This window comes from Harpia harpyja, chromosome 6 (assembly GCF_026419915.1).
Source record: "Harpia harpyja isolate bHarHar1 chromosome 6, bHarHar1 primary haplotype, whole genome shotgun sequence".
Taxonomy (NCBI): Eukaryota; Metazoa; Chordata; class Aves; order Accipitriformes; family Accipitridae; genus Harpia; species Harpia harpyja.
The window spans coordinates 70,796,944-70,815,691 of NC_068945.1; the positions used below are offsets into that span (position 1 = coordinate 70,796,944).

Sequence of the window (18,748 nt, forward strand, 5' to 3'; positions counted from 1 at the left end):
CTGGAGAGATCCCAGTTGACTGGAGGTTAGCAAAATGTGACGCCCATCTACAAGAAGGGCCAGAAGGAGAACCTGGGGAACTACGGGCCTGTCAGCCTGACCTCGGTGCTGGGGAAGGTTACGGAGCAGATCATCTTGAGTGCCATCATGCGGCACACACAGGACAACCAGGTGATCAGGCCCAGTCAGCATGGGTTTATGAAAGGCAGGTCCTGCTTGACTAACCTGATCTCCTTCTATGACAAGGTGACCCGCTTAGTGGATGAGGGAAAGACTGTGGATGTTGTCTGCCTAGACTTTAGTTAAGCCTTTGATGCCGTCTCCCACAGCATTCTCCTGGAGAAACTGGCTGCTCATGGCTTGGACGGGTGTACTCTTCGCTGTGTAAAAAACTGGCTGGATGGCCAGGCCCAAAGAGTGGTGGTGAATGGAATTAAATCCAGTTGGCGGCTGGTCACAAGTGGTGTTCCCCAGGGCTCGGTATTGGGGCCAGTTGTCTTTAATATCTTTATCAGTGATCTGGACAAGGGGTCAAATGCACCTTCAGTAACTCTGCAGACAACACCAAGTTCAGCAGGACTGTTGATCTGCTTGAGGGTAGGAAGGCTCTCCAGAGGGATCTGGACAGGCTGGATCGATGGGCTGAGGCCAGTTGTATGAGATTCAACAAGGCTGAGTGCTGGGTCTTGCATTTGGGTCAGAACAACCCCATGCAACGCTACAGGCTTGGGGAAGAGTGGCTGGAAAGCTGCCCGGTGGAAAAGGACCCGGGGGCGCTGGTCGACAGCCAGCTGCATATGAGCCGGCAGTGTGCCCAGGTGGCCAAGAAGGCCAACAGCATCCTGGCTTGTGTCAGAATTAGTGTGGCCAGCAGGAGCAGGGAAGTGATCGTCCCCCTGTACTCGGCACTGGTGAGGCTGCACCTCGAACACTGTCCTCAGTTTTGGGCCCCTCACTACAAGAGAGACATTGAGGTGCTGGAGCGTGTCCAGAGAAGGGCAACGAAGCTGGTGAGGGGTCTGGAGCACAAGTCTTATGGGGAGCGGCTGAGGGATCTGGGGTTGTTTAGCCTGGAGAAAAGGAGGCTGAGGGGAGACCTGATTGCTCTCTACAACTACCTGAAAGGAGGTTGTAGCGAGGTGGGGGTCGGTCTCTCGTCCCAAGTAACAAGCGATAGGATGAGAGGAAATGGCCTCAAGTTGTGCCAGGGGAGGTTTAGATTGGATATTAGGAAAAATTTATTCACCGAAAGGGTTGTCAAGCACTGGTACAGGCTGCCCAGGGAAGTGATTGAGTCACCATGCCTGGAGGTATTTGAAAGACATGTAGATGTGGCACTTGGGGCCATGGCTTAGTGGTGGACTTGGCAGTGTTAGGTTAGTGGTTGGACTTGGTAATCTTAAGGGTCTTTTCCAACCTAAATGATTCTATGATTCTACAAAAATATTCTGAGTCAAACAGCAGCTGAATTCTTGTACCAATCTTGACTTGGACTGTGGCCTTTGAGTGTTTTATTCTTCTCCAATTTTAACAATTTCTCATTTCATTTTTATCCAAATGAAAATTGAAACATTCTGCTACAATATTTCCTTCTTTTCCCTCCTTTATAAAATGTTTCTTTAAACTTGAAACTATCAGCTGTCCTTTTATTTTAGTCTGTATAACAACTGTTCTTTTCTAAAAGGTGCTTAAAACAGCATGTTGTTTTGGTGGTTTGCCTCTTAAAAAAAAAAGAAAATACATTATCCAATGACAATGTTAGATATCTCCACTATATAAGTGTTACTAACAGTCATGTGCCCTGTTCTCTAAAGCTCCTGGGAAAATATCCTGTTACTTTCTAAATCAGAGTTTTAATTTTCAAAGAAATTGTTTGTGTTTGAATATTTCAGAAATACCACACTTGCAACTTGTTCTCCAGGAGCCTCAGCAGGAAGCTGTGGTGGTCGCAGAAAATGTAAAGCAGGTAATGATTAAGTAGCTGAAATAAGCTAAAACTAAAACAGGTCAAGGACTGGCCTTAAAACAGCTAAGCTGTTATGGTCTTTTTTTAATAATCCTCTTTGGAAGGTTATTATTAACTGGATTAATGGTTAAAGACAGAAATAGCTTCCAAATACTGCTTGTACTGTGTTCTTATCAGACTGTATTTCCCTTTGCTGGCTGTGTGGAATTCTTGTGTCCTTCATCCACCCGATCCATATTTGTGCTATTTTCTGCCTCTTGTGAGTTAGTTCTTCAGCAAAACCATAGGCTAAACTGGGGCAAGACTCAGGAAATACAATTCCAAAGGCTCAGCTGTCATTATAGGATGCCTTTCAAACCAACCCTATTCATTCCCCCTGCCCTGATGGAGATCTGGCAGACTGACTGGAGGAAGCTGTGTTCTCTTTGTTAGGTGGGAGACAAGTAGATTCTATCCTTACACTCTTCCACTGTGAACAACTGCAGGTACAATTGCAGTCAGTCTATCAGTGAGAAGAGTGCAGGGTTAGATACCTGCTGCTTTGCTTTATACTCGGTCAGCAAGGTGATGGAGATGACTGCCTCTGTATATCTGTACTAAGAATTTGTTGTAGAATTGTTTGTTAGCTTAGAGCAAGGTCTGGGCTCTTTCCAGACTGCTCCACACTGTTCCAACCTGCCAGCAGGGGGAAGAAGATGATGCTGTGTTTTGTCTAATACATTCCTCTCCAACAGAGAGTTACTTGGATGCATACCATACATTCCATTTCAGTGCTTGGAGCTTGCAAAGGCAAAGTGCTCTAGACCTTGGGGCTGGAGATTGTTTCCTTATGATTGTGAGACTCGTTAGTGCCCTGTACTTACATTTAGGTAGCTACAGAAAATGTTAATTCTGAACACTTCATTTTGTTTTCAGTCTTTAAATTGTTGGGTTGGGGGTTTTTTACTTGCTTTTTTGGGGGTGGGAAAGAGTAGCTTTTTTTAGAGACATTTTACTTAGTTCTGACTCGTAGTCTCTTTGTACTCTAGTTCAAACCTTTTCCCACAACAGTAGTACTAACGGTGCCAGTTGTTTCTTGAGGTGACAGACAACATGTTTTGGGAACTAGCCAGAAATTAATTGGCCTTAATTTTAGGTGCATGTTAACTTATAAGTGGACTTAAGAAATTAGTAGATGAAGTCTTAGTTCTTGTATGGATGTCAACAGCAAACTAACCAATTTCCTGGGCTTTATTCAGCATCTGTGTGTGGGCAAAAAGGACCGCTGTGAAATAGCAAAATCTCCTCTCTCTTTCCGATGTGTTCCATCTTCAACAGTCAGGTTCAGTCCTGTCTGACAGAGAAGTGGGAGACATATAGCAGTTAGTAGATTGTTGTGGGGTGGTTTGTTTGTCTGTGTGGTAGGGCCTAGTGTAACTTTCCTGGGAAGACTGCACATTCTTTATCTGCTGGAGTAGTGAGGCATACAGTGACCAGCACATGACTTCTCACCTTCTCTGCTTGGGTGGTTCGGTGAAAGGTTATGAATCTGTAGTTAGTCCCTTTGAAGCAGTGAAGACAGAAGAGGAAGCATCTCAAGGTGGGAAAGAAGTTAATAGAATCATTGCATTCATTGATATCCTAATCTGCTGAGATGTGTCTTAGTCTCTTGCTTAACATCAAAACCAATCTTTTTTTTTTTTACTTTTTCATTAGGCATCAGAGTTGTGTCTAAAGTTTGGACTGATAGTTTTTACTTAAAGCATGGCAGAGCAGCAGGCAGCTAAGATAGCTGTCTTCTAATGCAAAGATCATGGCTCAAAACCAAGTATTTTTTCTTCAACCAATAGAATAAGAATGTTGGACCTGAGGTGAAATTGCAAGACTTGCAGACTCTGGAAGCTCCAGCCTCTTATGTAGACTGCTCTTCTACAGGTGAGGACACAGAATAAGGCATGTGAGAATAAAATTGTTGAAATTTGAGAAGTCTCAGGGTCAAATCTAAGGTGATTTGGAAAGAGGAGCTTTGAGGTCAGAATCTGAAGATGTACAGGAGATCGAAAGGGTGCACATGACATAGAAGAGAACATTCTAATGTGGGACAGATAGGATATATCAGAAGAGAAGAAAGAAGTGGTTCCTAAGATGAGAAAGAGAGAAGGATTTGAAGGAGAGTGTGTTTGTAGATGCAAAGGCTGATGTGTAAGACACAGAAGAGAGTTAAGATAAGATGAAGAATTGGGTTCCTCTCCGCAAGCTAATAAATTTCTTTTTGTGTCTGGAATTACCACCACGACCCCTGCCCCCAAATTATTAAAAAAAACCCAAACAAACGAAAAACAAAACAAAACAAAAAAAACCCCAAAACAACCTGCTACCTAGTTCACTTGTCTCTTTGCCTCTTCATTCTTCTGTAGAGGTTAGATATAGTGTAGACTTAGGGGATGTCGGCGTGCAGCAAATGCAGGAGGTTTTGCACGTGCAGAGCTATTGGGGATGTCTAGGTGCAATGCATAAAATGCATAGGCTCAAATTTTTTTGTTGTTTTTCTTTTTCTTTCTCACCTTGGAAACTAGAGAAGCTCCAGTCCCATATATTGTCTCTCCACTTACCTGCTGACTTTACATGCAACTCCTTATGCTGATGGTGACAAGTGTACCTTTTATCACTAGGTGTGTCAGGAAAGCTGGTGAATTCTGAAGTGCAAAAGCCTTTTGATGACACTTTGGTGCTCCCTGAGGTACAAATTTAGTCTGGAACTTTTTTTCCTCTCAGTATTGTATGCATCTGTGGATATGAAAACTTTTAATTTAGTTTAAAAGCCCCAAAGTTGGTTTTTTAACATCCCGTAACTTAAAGTGGTTGTTGCAACTCTGCAACAGGCTTTAAGAGATAGCTGTCTTTTAATGGTTCCCCATAAATTGTTTCTGCCCTCCAAACTGATGAACAGACAGCCTTTAAGACATAAGATGTTGACTTATTTGTGGGCTGCTGATCCATGCTTTCTGGGAAGGATTTGTGACTGCTTTTCTTTTGTAATCTGTTTTTGGGGGTGGGAGGAAACCTTAAGACAGTTATTTGGAAAAAGCCAAGCACTTTGGTCCAGATGCTTTGTCTAGTGCTGTCACTTTGGAGATGGACACAGACTGGAATATGGGCTTCTACACTGTTTCTTTGCCATGTTAAATGGACAGATAGAACAGGGGACAAAACCTGCTCGTTCAGAGACTATGGATAGGATGCCAGGAAAATGTGGCTGGATAAGTACACTGGAGGGCTTGTGAGAATCGCAGGAGAACTGAAACACTTCAGAATCATACTATCTTGTAATCAAGAGAGAATGGGAAATAAGGGAATAGGAAATTACATGTATGGTCTAATCCTAAAGCCAGGATCATTCATGCTGCAACTTCAGAAACTGAAATGAACAGAAATGACCTGAGGAGTCCTCCTGTTATTAATGAGGCTACTGTTTATTGCAATAGCCAGCTCAAGAAAGGGTATCCTTACAGTACAAAATGTGGAAAGCAGGTACTTCCAAAAGTGACCCTTTCCCAGGATTCAAAGGAAAATTGAAACCTATTATTTTCTTTTAGGCAAGAACAGATGGCTTTCCCAATGGAAGCGAGCAGTTTACTGAGGAAAGTTGTCCGCCTGGAATTCTAGAATATCTTGCTGCAGAGAAACAGAAGGAGCTGTCAGTTTTGCTGCTGGAACTAAAAGAAGCCCAAGAAGAAATAACTTTTCTGAAAAGGCAGCTAAAGGGCCCAAATGGCCAAACTTCTACAGGTAACCAAACAGGAGAAGCAGCTAACCAGCTGGAAGATAATTCCCAGATATGGTTTCTTGAGAGGGAAGAGCAAAAGGCTTCGGATACACAAAATGAATTGGGCAGTAGCTCATTACTGAGAGAAATAGAAATGCAGCAAATTGGTGTGCTTCAGGAAAACAGAATCAGTCTTCGGGAAGTGCCCCAGGGGATCACTGTCCCCTGCAGAGGGGAGATGGAGGCAATGCGGGAAGTCTCTACAGCAGATCCAGAGCCTGGCACCTCTGAATCTCAAGAACTGATAAAGTTAAAAAACCAAATTATAGAACTGCAAATAATTCTGCAGAAATCAGAAGAATCCTATAAGAAAGATCTAGGAGAAAAAGGTGCAGAAATAAATAGGCTAAACCAGTTGGCTGAGGAATACAGAAAAAAAATAGAGGATTCTGACAGTGCATTTTGTGTTTTGACTGAAGAACGCAATCAGCTCCTGTGTCAGGTGAAGGAACTTTCTACCATAACAGAACTGAAAGAGCAAGTGAAGCAACTTGAGGAAAATTTAGCTCTTTCAGAAAAGCAGAGACTGTCAGACAGTGAAAGCAGTCTTCTGAGAGAACAAATCCAGAGCCTTAAAAATGAATTTAAATCCAAGGAGATAAAAATTGAAGCTTTGCAAAAAGACTTGGATGAAGCACAATTTCAGCTTTCTGACCAGGACATGCAACTAAAAGATCTGAGAAGCCAAATCAAGAAGAAGGAATGTGAAGTACTTGATCTGGAACAACTCTTGAGGAAGAACACAGCTGAGATAGAAGAGCTTTCCCAAAACTTAGCCTCAAAGGGACGCGAAGCAGCAAGCCTAGAACAGCTTGTTGCTGAACACACCAGGTCTATAGAGAGCCTGCAACAAACCTTACTGGAGAAAGACCAACAGATGACAGAGATCAGTGTCAGCATGTCTGAGAAAATGGTCCTGCTGAATGAAGAGAAATTTTCTCTAGGAAATGAGCTGAAGAGTCTTAAAGAGCAAACAAGTCTATTATTAAAAGCCCAGGAAGAAAAAGACCAAAACATTGAAGCAAAACATATATACCTGAAATGTGAGGCATCTGAGCAGCAGTATGAGACAGATGCAGCACATAAAGAAAGTGAGGTATTAGTAAATAAACTTGAACTTCTGAAAAAAGAAAACGAGCAAGTAAAGCGGAAGCTGCAAGCAGCACTTGTTAACAGGAAGGAGCTTCTGAAGAAGGTTAGCAAATTGGAGAATGAATTAGTACAATTGAGAAGAGAACATGAATCAGAAGCCTCAGTGGCTCAAGAAGCTGAAGGGGAAGAAAATATGACAAGCGTGATAAGCAGACAAGTGAAACTTGAAAGCCAGCCCAGTGAGGAGTATCTAATACAACTGCTTTCTGAAAAGGAATCTGAGTTGCAGAGCATCCGGAAGGACCTGCTGGATAAAGAAACTACTGAAGCACAATTGCAGGCAGTGATTGAGGAAATGAGGCGAAGTTTGCAAGGTAAGACAAACATTGTTTCGATTAGAGAGGAAATCATGGAGAGTCAGCCAACTGCTGACAAAGTAACTGAAACCAATAAAAGCCCAAAAGATTACGAAGAAAAGGAAAAAAATAGTTCAGCAGCTACAGATCTCGAAGAAAACCAAAAGTCTGCTCTGAAAGAGAGGATTTCAGCTCTTGAACAAGAAAAAGAACAACTTCAAAAAAAACTTCAGGAAGCCCTGTTATCTCGCAAAGACACTATAAAAAAGGCTCAAGAAAAAGACAGGCATCACAGAGAACAGCTGAAACAGCAGAAAGATGATTACAACATCCTACAAGAACAATTTGATAAGCAAAGCAAAGAGAAGGAGAGCATCCAAGCTCAGCTCAGGCAGCTCCAAGAACAGAAAGGATCAACGGAGACTGTTCTTGGGAATCAAGGTGGGTTGGATTCTTCATGCATGGAAGCAGAAAATACAACAAATAACAAGCTTGTACAAGTTGCAGATGTTTCTGGGGAAGAGTTTGAGAAAAAACTTGAAAAATTGCAGATGGAGAAAGAGGAATTGGAATATAATGTTAGCCATATGCAAAGTGAACTTGCTTGCAAATCAGAATTAGTCTTTCATTTGCAAGAACACATAGCACGGCTGTTTCTGGAGATAGAAGGGCTGAAGAGAACCTCTGACCAAGCTGAAGCTAAGGCAGCAAGTCTTCAGACAGAATTGGAGGAGAGTCGAGCAAAAATTTCTAGAGAGGGCAGTCTGGAAGACCTGAAAACACTTATGCACCAAAAGGATGAAGAAATGGAGTTTCTTAACTTGCAGTTAAGGGAGAAAAGTGAAGCTCTCAATAATGTGCAGGCACAGTTGCTGGAAAAAGAGAATTCAGTCAAGAGACTATGTAGTCAGTTGGAAACTCAAGCTCAGGTACATGAGGAACAAAGCAAGCGACTGCAAACGGAGTTGCTTGAAATTCAGGAGAAGCAAGATGATGGTGCAGAAGCAGCTAAACAGAAGAATCAAATGCAGAGAAAGTTGCAAGCTGCACTTATCTCTAGAAAAGAGGCACTAAAGGAGAGCAAATCTCTAAAAGAGGAGCTGGCTAATGCTAAAACTACTATTGAAGACCTTTGTGTCAAGTTGACAAATACGGAAAGCCAAATATGTGGCCATGTTAAAGAAACAGATACTTTAACAGAAAAGTTAGCAGGCCTCACTGAAGAGCGAGAAAAACTTATTGCAGAAGTCGATAAAGTACTTACAGAAAATCAGAATCTTGATGGATGCTGTAAAAACCTGACATTTACTCTAGATAGGGTTGTTCTAGAGAAGGAGAAGCTGGAGAAGGAGATCGAATCCTTGAAATGCTTTCAAGCTGCTGAGAGTTCTGAGTGGCATGAGAAATACAGGGAGCTTCAGAAAGAATATGAAACTCTCCTGCAGTCATATGAGAATGTGAGTAATGAGGCTGAGCGGATTCAGCGTGTTTTGGAAACTGTTAGGCAGGAAAAGCAGGAAATTTTCATTAAGCTGAAAAATGTTGAAGCAAAAAAAGAGGAAATAGATAAGCAGCTACAGGAAGCTGGACAGGAAATTGATGGAATGAAGGAGAAAATGAGGAAATTTGCAAAATCAAAGCAACAAAAGATCCTGGAACTAGAGGAGGAGAATGAGAAGCTTAGAGCAGAGATGCGTTTTACAGATGGAGAGCTGCACAGGACTGAAGATGTCTTTACAAATACTAGCCTGAAAGAAGATCTGGAGAGCTCTAGAAGGGATTACCAGTCTCTTTCTACTCAGCTTGAGACAGTAATGGCTGAAAAGGAGTCTCTTAATCAAGAGATCACAGACTTAAAGTGTCATTTGCAGTTAACAGAATCTAAGCTTAAGGAAAGCAGAGAACTGGTAGACAAGTATGTTGCTCAGAAGACAACAGGGGAAGAAACAAATCAGGCAGTTGCCACACCACCACCAATGGAGAGGCCTGAAAACCAAGCGGACATAAGTTTTAGACCAGAGTCTCCTACTGCAGAGCTGGAACAAAAAGCATTTAAAGGTAGTAGCCCTTGTGAAGATCTTGGTACCTACATACAGCAGATAGCTGAGCTCACAAAGCGAATCACAGAACTAGAAAGTAATAGGAGGGCTTCAGAGCAACAGCTGGGTGACATCCGCATGTGTGTTGAGACTTTAGCAGGTGAGAAAAGGGCTTTAGAGACCCAAATGGAAGAGAAAGTCCATGAATTGAATGCTCTTCAGGACACGGTAGCAAAGATGGAACAAACAGTCCAAAAAACCAAAGATGACCTTGTCAGGATGACAGAACTGAAGGACACACTAGAGGCTGAGAAGGATGATTTGGAAGAAAGGCTCATGAATCAGCTGGCAGAACTTAATGGGAGTATTGGAAACTATCAGCAAGATGCAACAGACTTCCAGATCAAAAATGAGCAACTAAAACATGAGCTTCAGAGTTTGCAGAGAATGGTGCATGAACTTGAGGAGGAGAAATGTCAGATGGCAAAGGTGAAAAGTAAAGAAAGTTCAGAAAAGCAAAAGGAGTTTGTAGAAAAGCTAAAATGTAGTTGGAGGGCAGACAGCAGCACACATGTAAAGGAGCTTCAGGAACTGCTGAAACAGAAACAGCAGGAGATTAAGCAGCTGCAGAAGGACTGTATTAAAAGCCAGGAAAAGAACAGTAGTTTAGAAAGAACTGTTAAAGCTCTGGAATTTCTGCAGAGTGAGTCTCAGAAAGAGGTAGATGCAGCCAAAGAGACTTTAGCTAAAGCAGTTGAAGACACCAAGAAAGCCCAAGCAGAGCTTGCTCTCTGCAGAGTAGTATTGGATGACACCCAGAGTGAGGCAGCAAGGGTTCTAGCAGAGAGTGTCAAAGTGAAAGAAGAGTTGCAGGCAAACAAAGAGAATATTAAAATTCAAATGAAGAAAAAAGATGAGGACTTTGAGAGAAGACTGGAACAGGAAAAAGATAAGCACTCAAAGGAAATTAAAAACCTGGAAGAAAAGCTGGCAACTTTGCAGGGGGAGAAAGACCGTATGGAAACAGCTGTTGGCAATCTTCAAGACTCATTGAAGACAAAGGATCAAGAAGCTGAGCAATTGGAAGGCAGCCTAAACAAAACACTAGCCCAGCTTGCAGCCTTCACCAGGAGCATGTCTTCCCTTCAGGATGACAGGGATAGAGTGATAGGTGAATCAAAAACATGGGAGAAGAAATTCACTGAAACTATTCAAAAGAAGGAAGAAGAAATACGTTCAAAAGAGGAAACTTGTGTTGTGCTAAAGGACCAGATGAAGCACATGACCATACGTGTGGAAGAACTTCAGACTCATATATCCAGGTAAAGAAGGTGATAATGACTCAGCTGGTATTCTTGTATTTCCTTTTGACAAGGCAGCAGCCAGAGGTGAGGTAGGATTCCCCTTTCCTTTTGCGGTATACCAGAAAGAAAGAATTGTGAGTATGTAAATATGCTAAATGTGACATGTGGTTGGAAAAACTAATGAATGCCTAAGATGGAGAGCAGCATTAGTCTTCCTAATAAAGCCATAAACATAAGGCTCATCTCCTGGTTTGCTTATGTTTGGATAGAAAAGAGGTTTGGAGTTATGTTGCTGGGAGTTACTATGTACTTGTTGTCTGCACAAGGAGATTAACACTGTAAAATATTCCTTCTCATCATTAGAGTACTCGTGTTAAATCTGTTTTCTGTGACAAGCAGTAGCCGTCTGAGTACTATCTACAGTCTTTATTAATCTGCAATTTGAAATAGATTTCTTTGCATAGAGTTGTTGCATTCAGAGATTAAACTTGGCAGGCCAAGAGAACGTTGGGATACATAATTCCAATTTAATTCAAAATAGATTTTGATGGAAAGATGAAGATATGGAAACATACCAAAATGTAGATCTGGGAATTTCCAAAACCAAACTGTTCTTACGTGAGTAAAAAATAATGTTTGTGATCCAGCATGCAAAGATATAGCATTTTGAACATGAAATGAACATCAAGCATACGAGAACAGTGATTTCACTGATTTGTTTGTTTGTTTGTTTTGTTAGCTACAAAGGGTGAGAGAAGGAATTATTTTAATGAAAAGGAGGTGACAACATTCAATGCTTAACCTCCTCCATTTTTTCAATATTGACATAAAGATTTATCTCATTGGACAACTTTTAAAAAATATTCCCCCAGCACCACCCCCTTCAGACAGTAGTGCAGTCAGAACTTTAAAAGATGCCTTGAATTTTAAATTGAGGGAAAACTAATCATCTGGATATTTCTAGCTTGCTTTCTTAAAGTAAAACTAATTTTGTGGCTTTTCTAAATTAGTATAATCAATGAAAACTGTTACTGTGGTTTTGGATACTGTGATACTTCATTGATTTGTGACTGACTTTCTCTTCTCTGTTTTCAGGCTGGAACGCAACAAGAAAGACTGGGAGTCCGAATCCAGGAAGGAGATTCAGCATCATCAAAAGACATGTGAAATGTTGCAAGAGGAAAAAAAGGAGCTTCTGACGCAGCTTGAAGGGTCTCAGAAGCTGTACAGCAAGTCTCAAAATGAACAGCAGAAACTGGAGTCAGAAATCAGCAGCCTGAGAGACCAGCTTGCTGACTTACAGAATTCCTTCACCAAATGTGAAATGGTCAGAGAAAAGCTGGGGAGTGTGGTCAAACAACAAGAGACCACTATCCAGAATTTTAAATTCAGCTATGAACAGCTTGAGGCTGATCTGCAAGCTTCCAAGGACCTAACAAATAAGCTGCATGAAGAAACTAGTGCCAAGGATCAAAAGATCATTTGTTTGTTGTCTGCCAAGGAAGAAGCAGTTATGGCTGCTCTATCTGAACTACAGCAGCAACATTCTGAAGAGATGAAAGAGTTGGAGCATAGGCTAAGTAAGGAGGAAGAAGATAAAAAAGCCTTGGAAAATGAGAAGAACAAATTTCTTGACAAACTTGATCATCTTACTGAAAAGATGAAGATAAGCAGAGAAGAAAGTAAGCAGCAGAAGGCACAGCTGGACTCCTTCACCAAGTCCATGTCATCTTTGCAAGATGACAGAGACCGCATACTGAGAGACTACAAGCAACTTGAGGAACGTCATCTTGTTATAATCTTGGAAAAAGACCAGTTAATTCAAGAGGCTGCTGCTGAAAACAATAAGCTCAAGGAAGAAATCAGGAGTTTTCATAGTCAGATGGATGACCTCAACTCTGAGAATGCCAAGCTGAATGCAGAGTTGGTGCGGTATAGAGAAGACCTGAACCAAGTGATTTCAATAAAGGACTCCCAACAGAAACAACTTCTCAAAACACAGCTTCAGCAGATCCAAACTCTGGAAAAGGAGAAGGCAATCATAGAAACACAGCTGAAGGAGTCCAAGCATACTCAGGATGATCTCAGGAAGTGCATGGAAGCCTTGAGAGAGGATAAAGTCAGTATGTCTCAAGAGATTGAAACCCTTACGTCCTCTCTGTCTCGTGTGCAGAGTGAGATGACAGCATTATGTGATGGGGGTCCTATCATGGAGTGTCAAGCACAACTAAGGGCCCGAGAGGAAGAGGCACAAGAACTGAGTCATAAGCTTTCCCTCTCACAGGAAAGGATAACAGAACTTGAGGGGGAGCTAGTATGTGTTCAAAGGGATGCAGCCAAGAGAGTGGGAGAGGCTGAGGACAGGCTTCGAAAGGAACTGAAGCACCTACATCATGATGCAGGGATAATGAGGAATGAAACAGAAACAGCGGAAGAGAGAGTAGCAGAATTGGCACGGGACTTGATGGAGATGGAACAGAAATTTCTTGCAGTCACAGATGAAAACAAAGATCTCAGAGCTCAAATTCAGTCTTTTGGGAAGTCCATGAGCTCTCTTCAGGATAGCCGAGACCAGGCCAATGAAGAACTTCATGTTTTGAAACAGAAATACTCTGCAGACTTAGAGGAACAAAAGAGTCTAGTGCAGAATCTTCAGAAACAGATGGTTCAGCTACAAGAGGAGCAACATTCCACTGCCAGGGACCGAGATACAGTGCGGTCTGAGCTGACGGAACTGCAGAAAGCCACTGATGAAAGAGGTCTCTTGGCCCAGATTGAGAAACTTAATCAGAAGCTCAGAGCCAAAGATGATGAGCTTCTCCATTTGTCTTCGGAACTGGAAGGCTCTTCCAACCAAGTCAAATCTTTCTCCAAAGCTATGGCAAGCCTGCAGAATGAGCGAGACCATCTGCTGAATGAATTGGGCAAAACACGTAAGGTTGAAGAAGTGAAGCAACAAGCGGAAGGGAGCACTTCCACAATTCCTTCAGAAGTGCAGAGTCTTAAGAAGGCACTGTCCTCCTTGCAGAATGACAGAGACAGAGTAGTAAGTCCTTGTTCTCTCTTCCTGCTCTTACTTAAAGCCCCACAGGAGATTTGGATCTTCAGATCTTAAAATTCAGCACACTTAGATCTGGTATTTGCAATGTGAAACATAGATAATTGTCTTCACAGAATCACAGAATAGTTGAGGTTGTAAGGGACTTCTGGAGGTCTAGTCCAACCCCCCTGCTCAAACAAGGTCAGCTGGAATAGGTTGCCCAAGGCAGTGTCCAGTTGGACTTTTAATATCTCTATTGGTGGATATTCCACTTCTCTGGGCAACCTGTTTTTTCATGTATCTGGAAATGGTTTCCGTAATTAGTTGCTCCATCACCTTCCCAGGGATGGAGATGAGGCTGACCAGTCTGCAGTTCCCCAGTTCCTCCTTCTTGCCCTTCTTGTAGGTAGGGATGACATTTGCTTTCTTCCAGTCTCCAGGAACCTCTCCCAGTCACCATGACCTTTCAAAGGTAATTGAGTTGCCTCCCAATGACTTTAGCACTTGTGGGCGCACTCCATCAGATCCCATGGATTTAGTATGTGCCATCTATGTTATCTTCTCTGACATACGGAAGCAGTGATTTCATTGTTAATTTTGCAGTGTGGTTTCTCTTGTTAGCTTGATTTAAAATACGGAATCATAGAAATAAAATATGGGTTCCCTGTTAACCTCCTTAGTCCACAACTGTGGAAGCTTGTGCATTTGATTTGTCTTGGATTTCTAGAAGAGACTAGAGCAGACTTGGGTCTGTTTCTCCTCTTGGCAGCTGATTGTCAAGACAGCTACAAGGCATTGCAGCTTCATTTTGACATCCTCGCTTGCATACGTAATGTGTTTCTTTGTAGTCTCTGGCACAATGCAGCTCAGCAAGTTTCAGAGTTCTAGTTGCTGGTCAGGCTTTTACAATCGCTTTCCACTGTCACTTTGTCTTAGTTTTCCCTTCTGTGAATTCACAACAGACTTTGTGATACTGTCTTAAACACATCTTCCTTCTTGTCCGTTTTTTATCTCATTTATTTGTAGATTTATGTCTCCTCTACCGCTGTTTTTTTGAACTTGCATATCTGTGTAGTGGTGCTAATACTAAGATAGATCCTCAGTAGAGGGGTCTACTGACTGTCTCCAGAGTCAATCACGTCGTCTTGTCTTCAAAAACTGATTGCAGTGATGGATGTGTAATGACAACTTATTTCTAATTCCAGTCTGAGTAGACTGTCAAAAGGATTTTAGTTCCTTAGTTCCCTGGTTTACAGCAAGTATCAACTTCAGGAGTTATTCTTACCCAGCTCCTTCTGTCTCACTTTGTCTTCCTCTGAATAAGGGAATTAATGCTGTAGTCTGGCATCTTTTTGTTACTGTATGTCAAATCTTCATGGAAGGTCTCAAAACTCACTGCTCTCATTAACAATAGAATTCTCTGAGGTTTTTTTTCTGAGCAGTTTTTAGTAGACCGTTGTAATCACTGATTCAATTTCTAGTTTCTGTCATCTGAATGTGACTTTTTGTCCAGATGGCCACAGTGAGAAATGCTCTTAAACGCTTTAAAGTAATAAACCTAGCTGCTTGCTCAGTTGTCACACACTCTGATATTTCCCTTTAATTAAAGGTAAGAGAGCTGAAGAATCTGCAGCAGCAATACATACTAGTCGGGGTAGAATCAGCTGAAAATTCTCGCTTAAAGGAACAACTGCAGGAATATCGGCAAGATGCAGATAAACAGCACCGTCTCCAAGAACAGCTGAAGCAAGAAAGTATTTTCTACCAGGAGGAGCTCCAGCAGCTTAGGTGAGAATTGTCTGTCTTCTCACTGCCTCAGAGATGCAAATGTGCTGTTTCTTTCCTTCAAAGAGCAGTTGTGGGCAGAAGGCAAAGGCAGCATTGAGAACCTCAGCCTTAGCTGTGTCAGCTATCGCTAAATCACTTTACCCTGTTCAGGAGTGGCCACACGTTTCCCTTGTTCGGCTTTTGCCTTGGACTTAGGGTAAAGGATTACAGCCCGACATATTGGAAGGAAATGGCTGTGTGAAATAGATTAATGAGCTTTTAATTTTTATTTCCTTCATCCAGTGGTGGCCAGTATCATCTGTCTGAGAGGAAACTTAGGCTGTTTCTTGTATTGGAGCTTATGTATATAATTACAGAACTCTCCATTCCAAGCTGATGATGAACACCCTTTATTATCACACTGATTTCGTTGTTTAGAAAATACTCATTTTGTATGACTGTCTAATCCTTTGTTTCATTTGCTTTATGTCTTCTATTTTTAAAAAAGTCTGTAATTCAAGTCTAGTAAATTGTCATCTCCAACTGGACTAAAACTAGTCAGCCAAATATGCTCTGTTCTAAAAATGGGGGGAAAACCCTTTCGGGTACTTGAGAGATCCATCTAAGAATGGCTGAACCTGGAGTGAAAGGGGTGGGATTTTTTTGTGGAAAGATATACGGCTTATCTTTGTCCAATGTGATATAAAAACTTGTAGTCTCCTTCCCCCTCCTCCTGCCTCCAGTCTGACCCTCAAACTAACTTCAGATCTCATACAGTTTGAAGCAGCTTACAAATTCTATTTATCTCCTGATAAAAGAAAAGGAGATTTATTTCCTGTCTAGCTTCTACAATGTAAATAGGTTAAGGCCTCAAGTTTCTGTGTTGGGATCAATGCTATGGTTCTGGTGCATATTTGACTGAGGCAGTCATACTGTTATGATGATAAGTGGCATTGTCAATTACTTACTTGACAAAACTCTCTGTACAGCAAGATCAAAACAATGTCCAGGAATACCAAAAGTGTGAGCATTGAACAATCTGCAGTGTTGAGCCTAATACTGAATACTTCCTTAAACCTGCTTTTAGGTTCCTGTACTTAAGTGGGTTGGTTTGGTTTAATTATAAAACTTTTCTGGCATGGAGTAATGATAGGAAATAGAATCATCCTCAGTTCATTCTGAGATGGATACCTGGATATCATAAGTAATACTGATTACTTCCTGGTAATTTCCTTTGTGTCATACTGGGCAGACAAGAGAAGACTACCTGGGAAAAGCAGAACAGCAGCATAAAGGAGCAGTATCTGATGGTCATAGCAGAAAAAGACAAGCAACTGAGCCATTTACAAAGGATCATGCAAGAAACAAGACTGCCCCTCAGCAAGTCTCAAATTGTAGAGGAGCAGTACCAAATGAAGGTGGGTAGAAATACACAGATTTTTTTGTTGCATGGAAATGTGAGGTTTGAAATTCAGCCAAAGTAGCCTGTGTTGCTTGTATTCAGCTTGTACAGACTGCAGTATCAGATTTTGTTGTATGGCCTCCAAGGACTATACCAACATTGCAACCTGGATCATTGAAAACCTTTAGAAAACTCTGGCATACCCTTATGTGCTCTTCCCTTAGTTCATGGTTCCTAATATTTCAAGAAAGAGTAAGAGACGGAGCTTCCTAGGCACCTTAGGTCCTTCTAAGCAGTATGGAACTTCTCAGGTCTTTCTGGCTATTTTAGAATTGTTTCTTGCACTGTGTTTGAATCTAAGATCTTCTGATTTAGTTGTCCTTTTAATGTCACGTTCTAATTTTAAGTTTCCTGTTGAATTTTTATTGCTGTTTTTACCGTGACAGGGATCTACAATCCTGACTCAAGCCCCAAGAGGCTGAGGATTGAACATGGCACTTTCTGCATTCTTTCCCCTGTATCACAGTCCTAAATGTGGAGTGAAATACGTTGAGTATTTTGCTTGGTCTAGGGAAGGATGCTTGCCTGCTGCATGTACAATACCATTACATTATGAGCAAGGAAAGAACTCTTCTGCCCACATCTGTAATGTTCCAGTGGGAAGCTTTTATGTCAGTGGAGGAGGGAGGAAATCTCCCCTTATCCCTTTGACACACACACACGTATATATGCAAAGAAAAAGCTAGAACAATGTGCATGTGATGCTTTCCAGGAGAATGCTTCAGTGCTGACCTTTCAGTCTGTGTTGAATAAGAGCAGTGTGGACATTGCTTTGGTTTTTTGTTTGTTTTTCTTGTTCTCATTCATACGCTTTTTTTTCCTTCCTGTATTGTAGACAGCTTTAAGACAACTTTTGAGAAGCACTCATCGTATGTGCAAGTTCAGTGATCTTTCATAATTGTTTGGATTTTCAGATGGCTTTTAGGATATTCTTGTTCATTCCCTATTTGCTGTTTTGCTTGAGCAGATCAAGTTCCAGGCCTAGGAATAATGTTGGTTTTGACCTTGGAATAGTAAACAGAGAGGACTAATACGAGAGTGGGTTGTCACGTGTGCAGTATATTTTTCATTGTTGTTTCCCTGGCAGATTTCTTCAGAAGTTCTGAGAGGGGACTTTTCAAGCCTAGAAACAGAGACAAAACATCTCCAGGACCAGCTAAGGGACAGCCTGAAAGAACTTCACCAAAAAGAGCTCAGAATTCAGCAGTTAAACAGCAAGGTACTGATTATATCTTATACTTGCTTGCAGAGTCTGGGATGAGGAATGTGGGGAAGAGGGTAGGCTTGAATAGGGCTCAGGGAGCAGGAATGAATCTTTCTGTTCTTGTGGACATTTAGGGAAGTAACACAAATTCAGAAATATTAGTTAGAAGAGACTTCTGGAGATGATCTAGTACATCCTTCTGCTGCTCAAAGCAGTACTGTCTCCAACATTTGATCAGGTCAGCCATGACTTCACCTAGCTAAGTGGTGAAAGAATAGAGATTCCAGAACCTCTCTGGGCCTTTGTCCAGTGCTGCTCTACACTTTTCATGCAAATTTTTTTCTTAATGTTTAGTCTTGCTCTTCCAAGCCACAGTCTGTGTGGCTATGGTGCCTTATTACATTTTCTGCCCCTATAAAAAAGAGTTTGGCTCTGTCTACTTTATTAGTCCTTTTAATTTAATTGTAAGCTATTGTAAAATGACCATTTAGCTTCCTCTTTCGCAGGCTAAAGCAGACCAACTCTCATAGGCATCATCTGCTCCAATCCCTTGACAATCTCAGCAGCCTTTTCCTGCACTCCTTCCCATTTCTCTATCCATTTTAGAATCATTTAGGTTGGAAAAGACCCTTAAGATTACCAAGTCCAACCACTAACCTAACACTGCCAAGTCCACCACTAAGCCATGGCCCCAAGTGCCACATCTACATGTC

General features: G+C 41.7%; 1 protein-coding gene across 5 annotated transcripts in view; it reads left to right on the plus strand.

Moving 5' to 3' along the window:
- GOLGB1 (golgin B1) overlaps nucleotides 1–18,748 on the plus strand; it is a 52,799-nt gene that overhangs the window by 24,993 nt on the left and 9,058 nt on the right. For 4 of the 5 annotated variants that reach the window (XM_052788722.1, XM_052788727.1, XM_052788724.1 and 1 more), the window contains 8 exons: nucleotides 1,893–1,966; nucleotides 3,796–3,880; nucleotides 4,618–4,685; nucleotides 5,542–10,580; nucleotides 11,658–13,608; nucleotides 15,212–15,390; nucleotides 16,622–16,787; nucleotides 17,919–18,050. In XM_052788722.1, the coding sequence (XP_052644682.1) occupies nucleotides 1,893–1,966; nucleotides 3,796–3,880; nucleotides 4,618–4,685; nucleotides 5,542–10,580; nucleotides 11,658–13,608; nucleotides 15,212–15,390; nucleotides 16,622–16,787; nucleotides 17,919–18,050 (7,694 nt within the window). The remainder of the gene's footprint in view (nucleotides 1–1,892; nucleotides 1,967–3,795; nucleotides 3,881–4,617; nucleotides 4,686–5,541; nucleotides 10,581–11,657; nucleotides 13,609–15,211; nucleotides 15,391–16,621; nucleotides 16,788–17,918; nucleotides 18,051–18,748) is intronic. The other variant, XM_052788726.1, reaches the window with a different exon arrangement.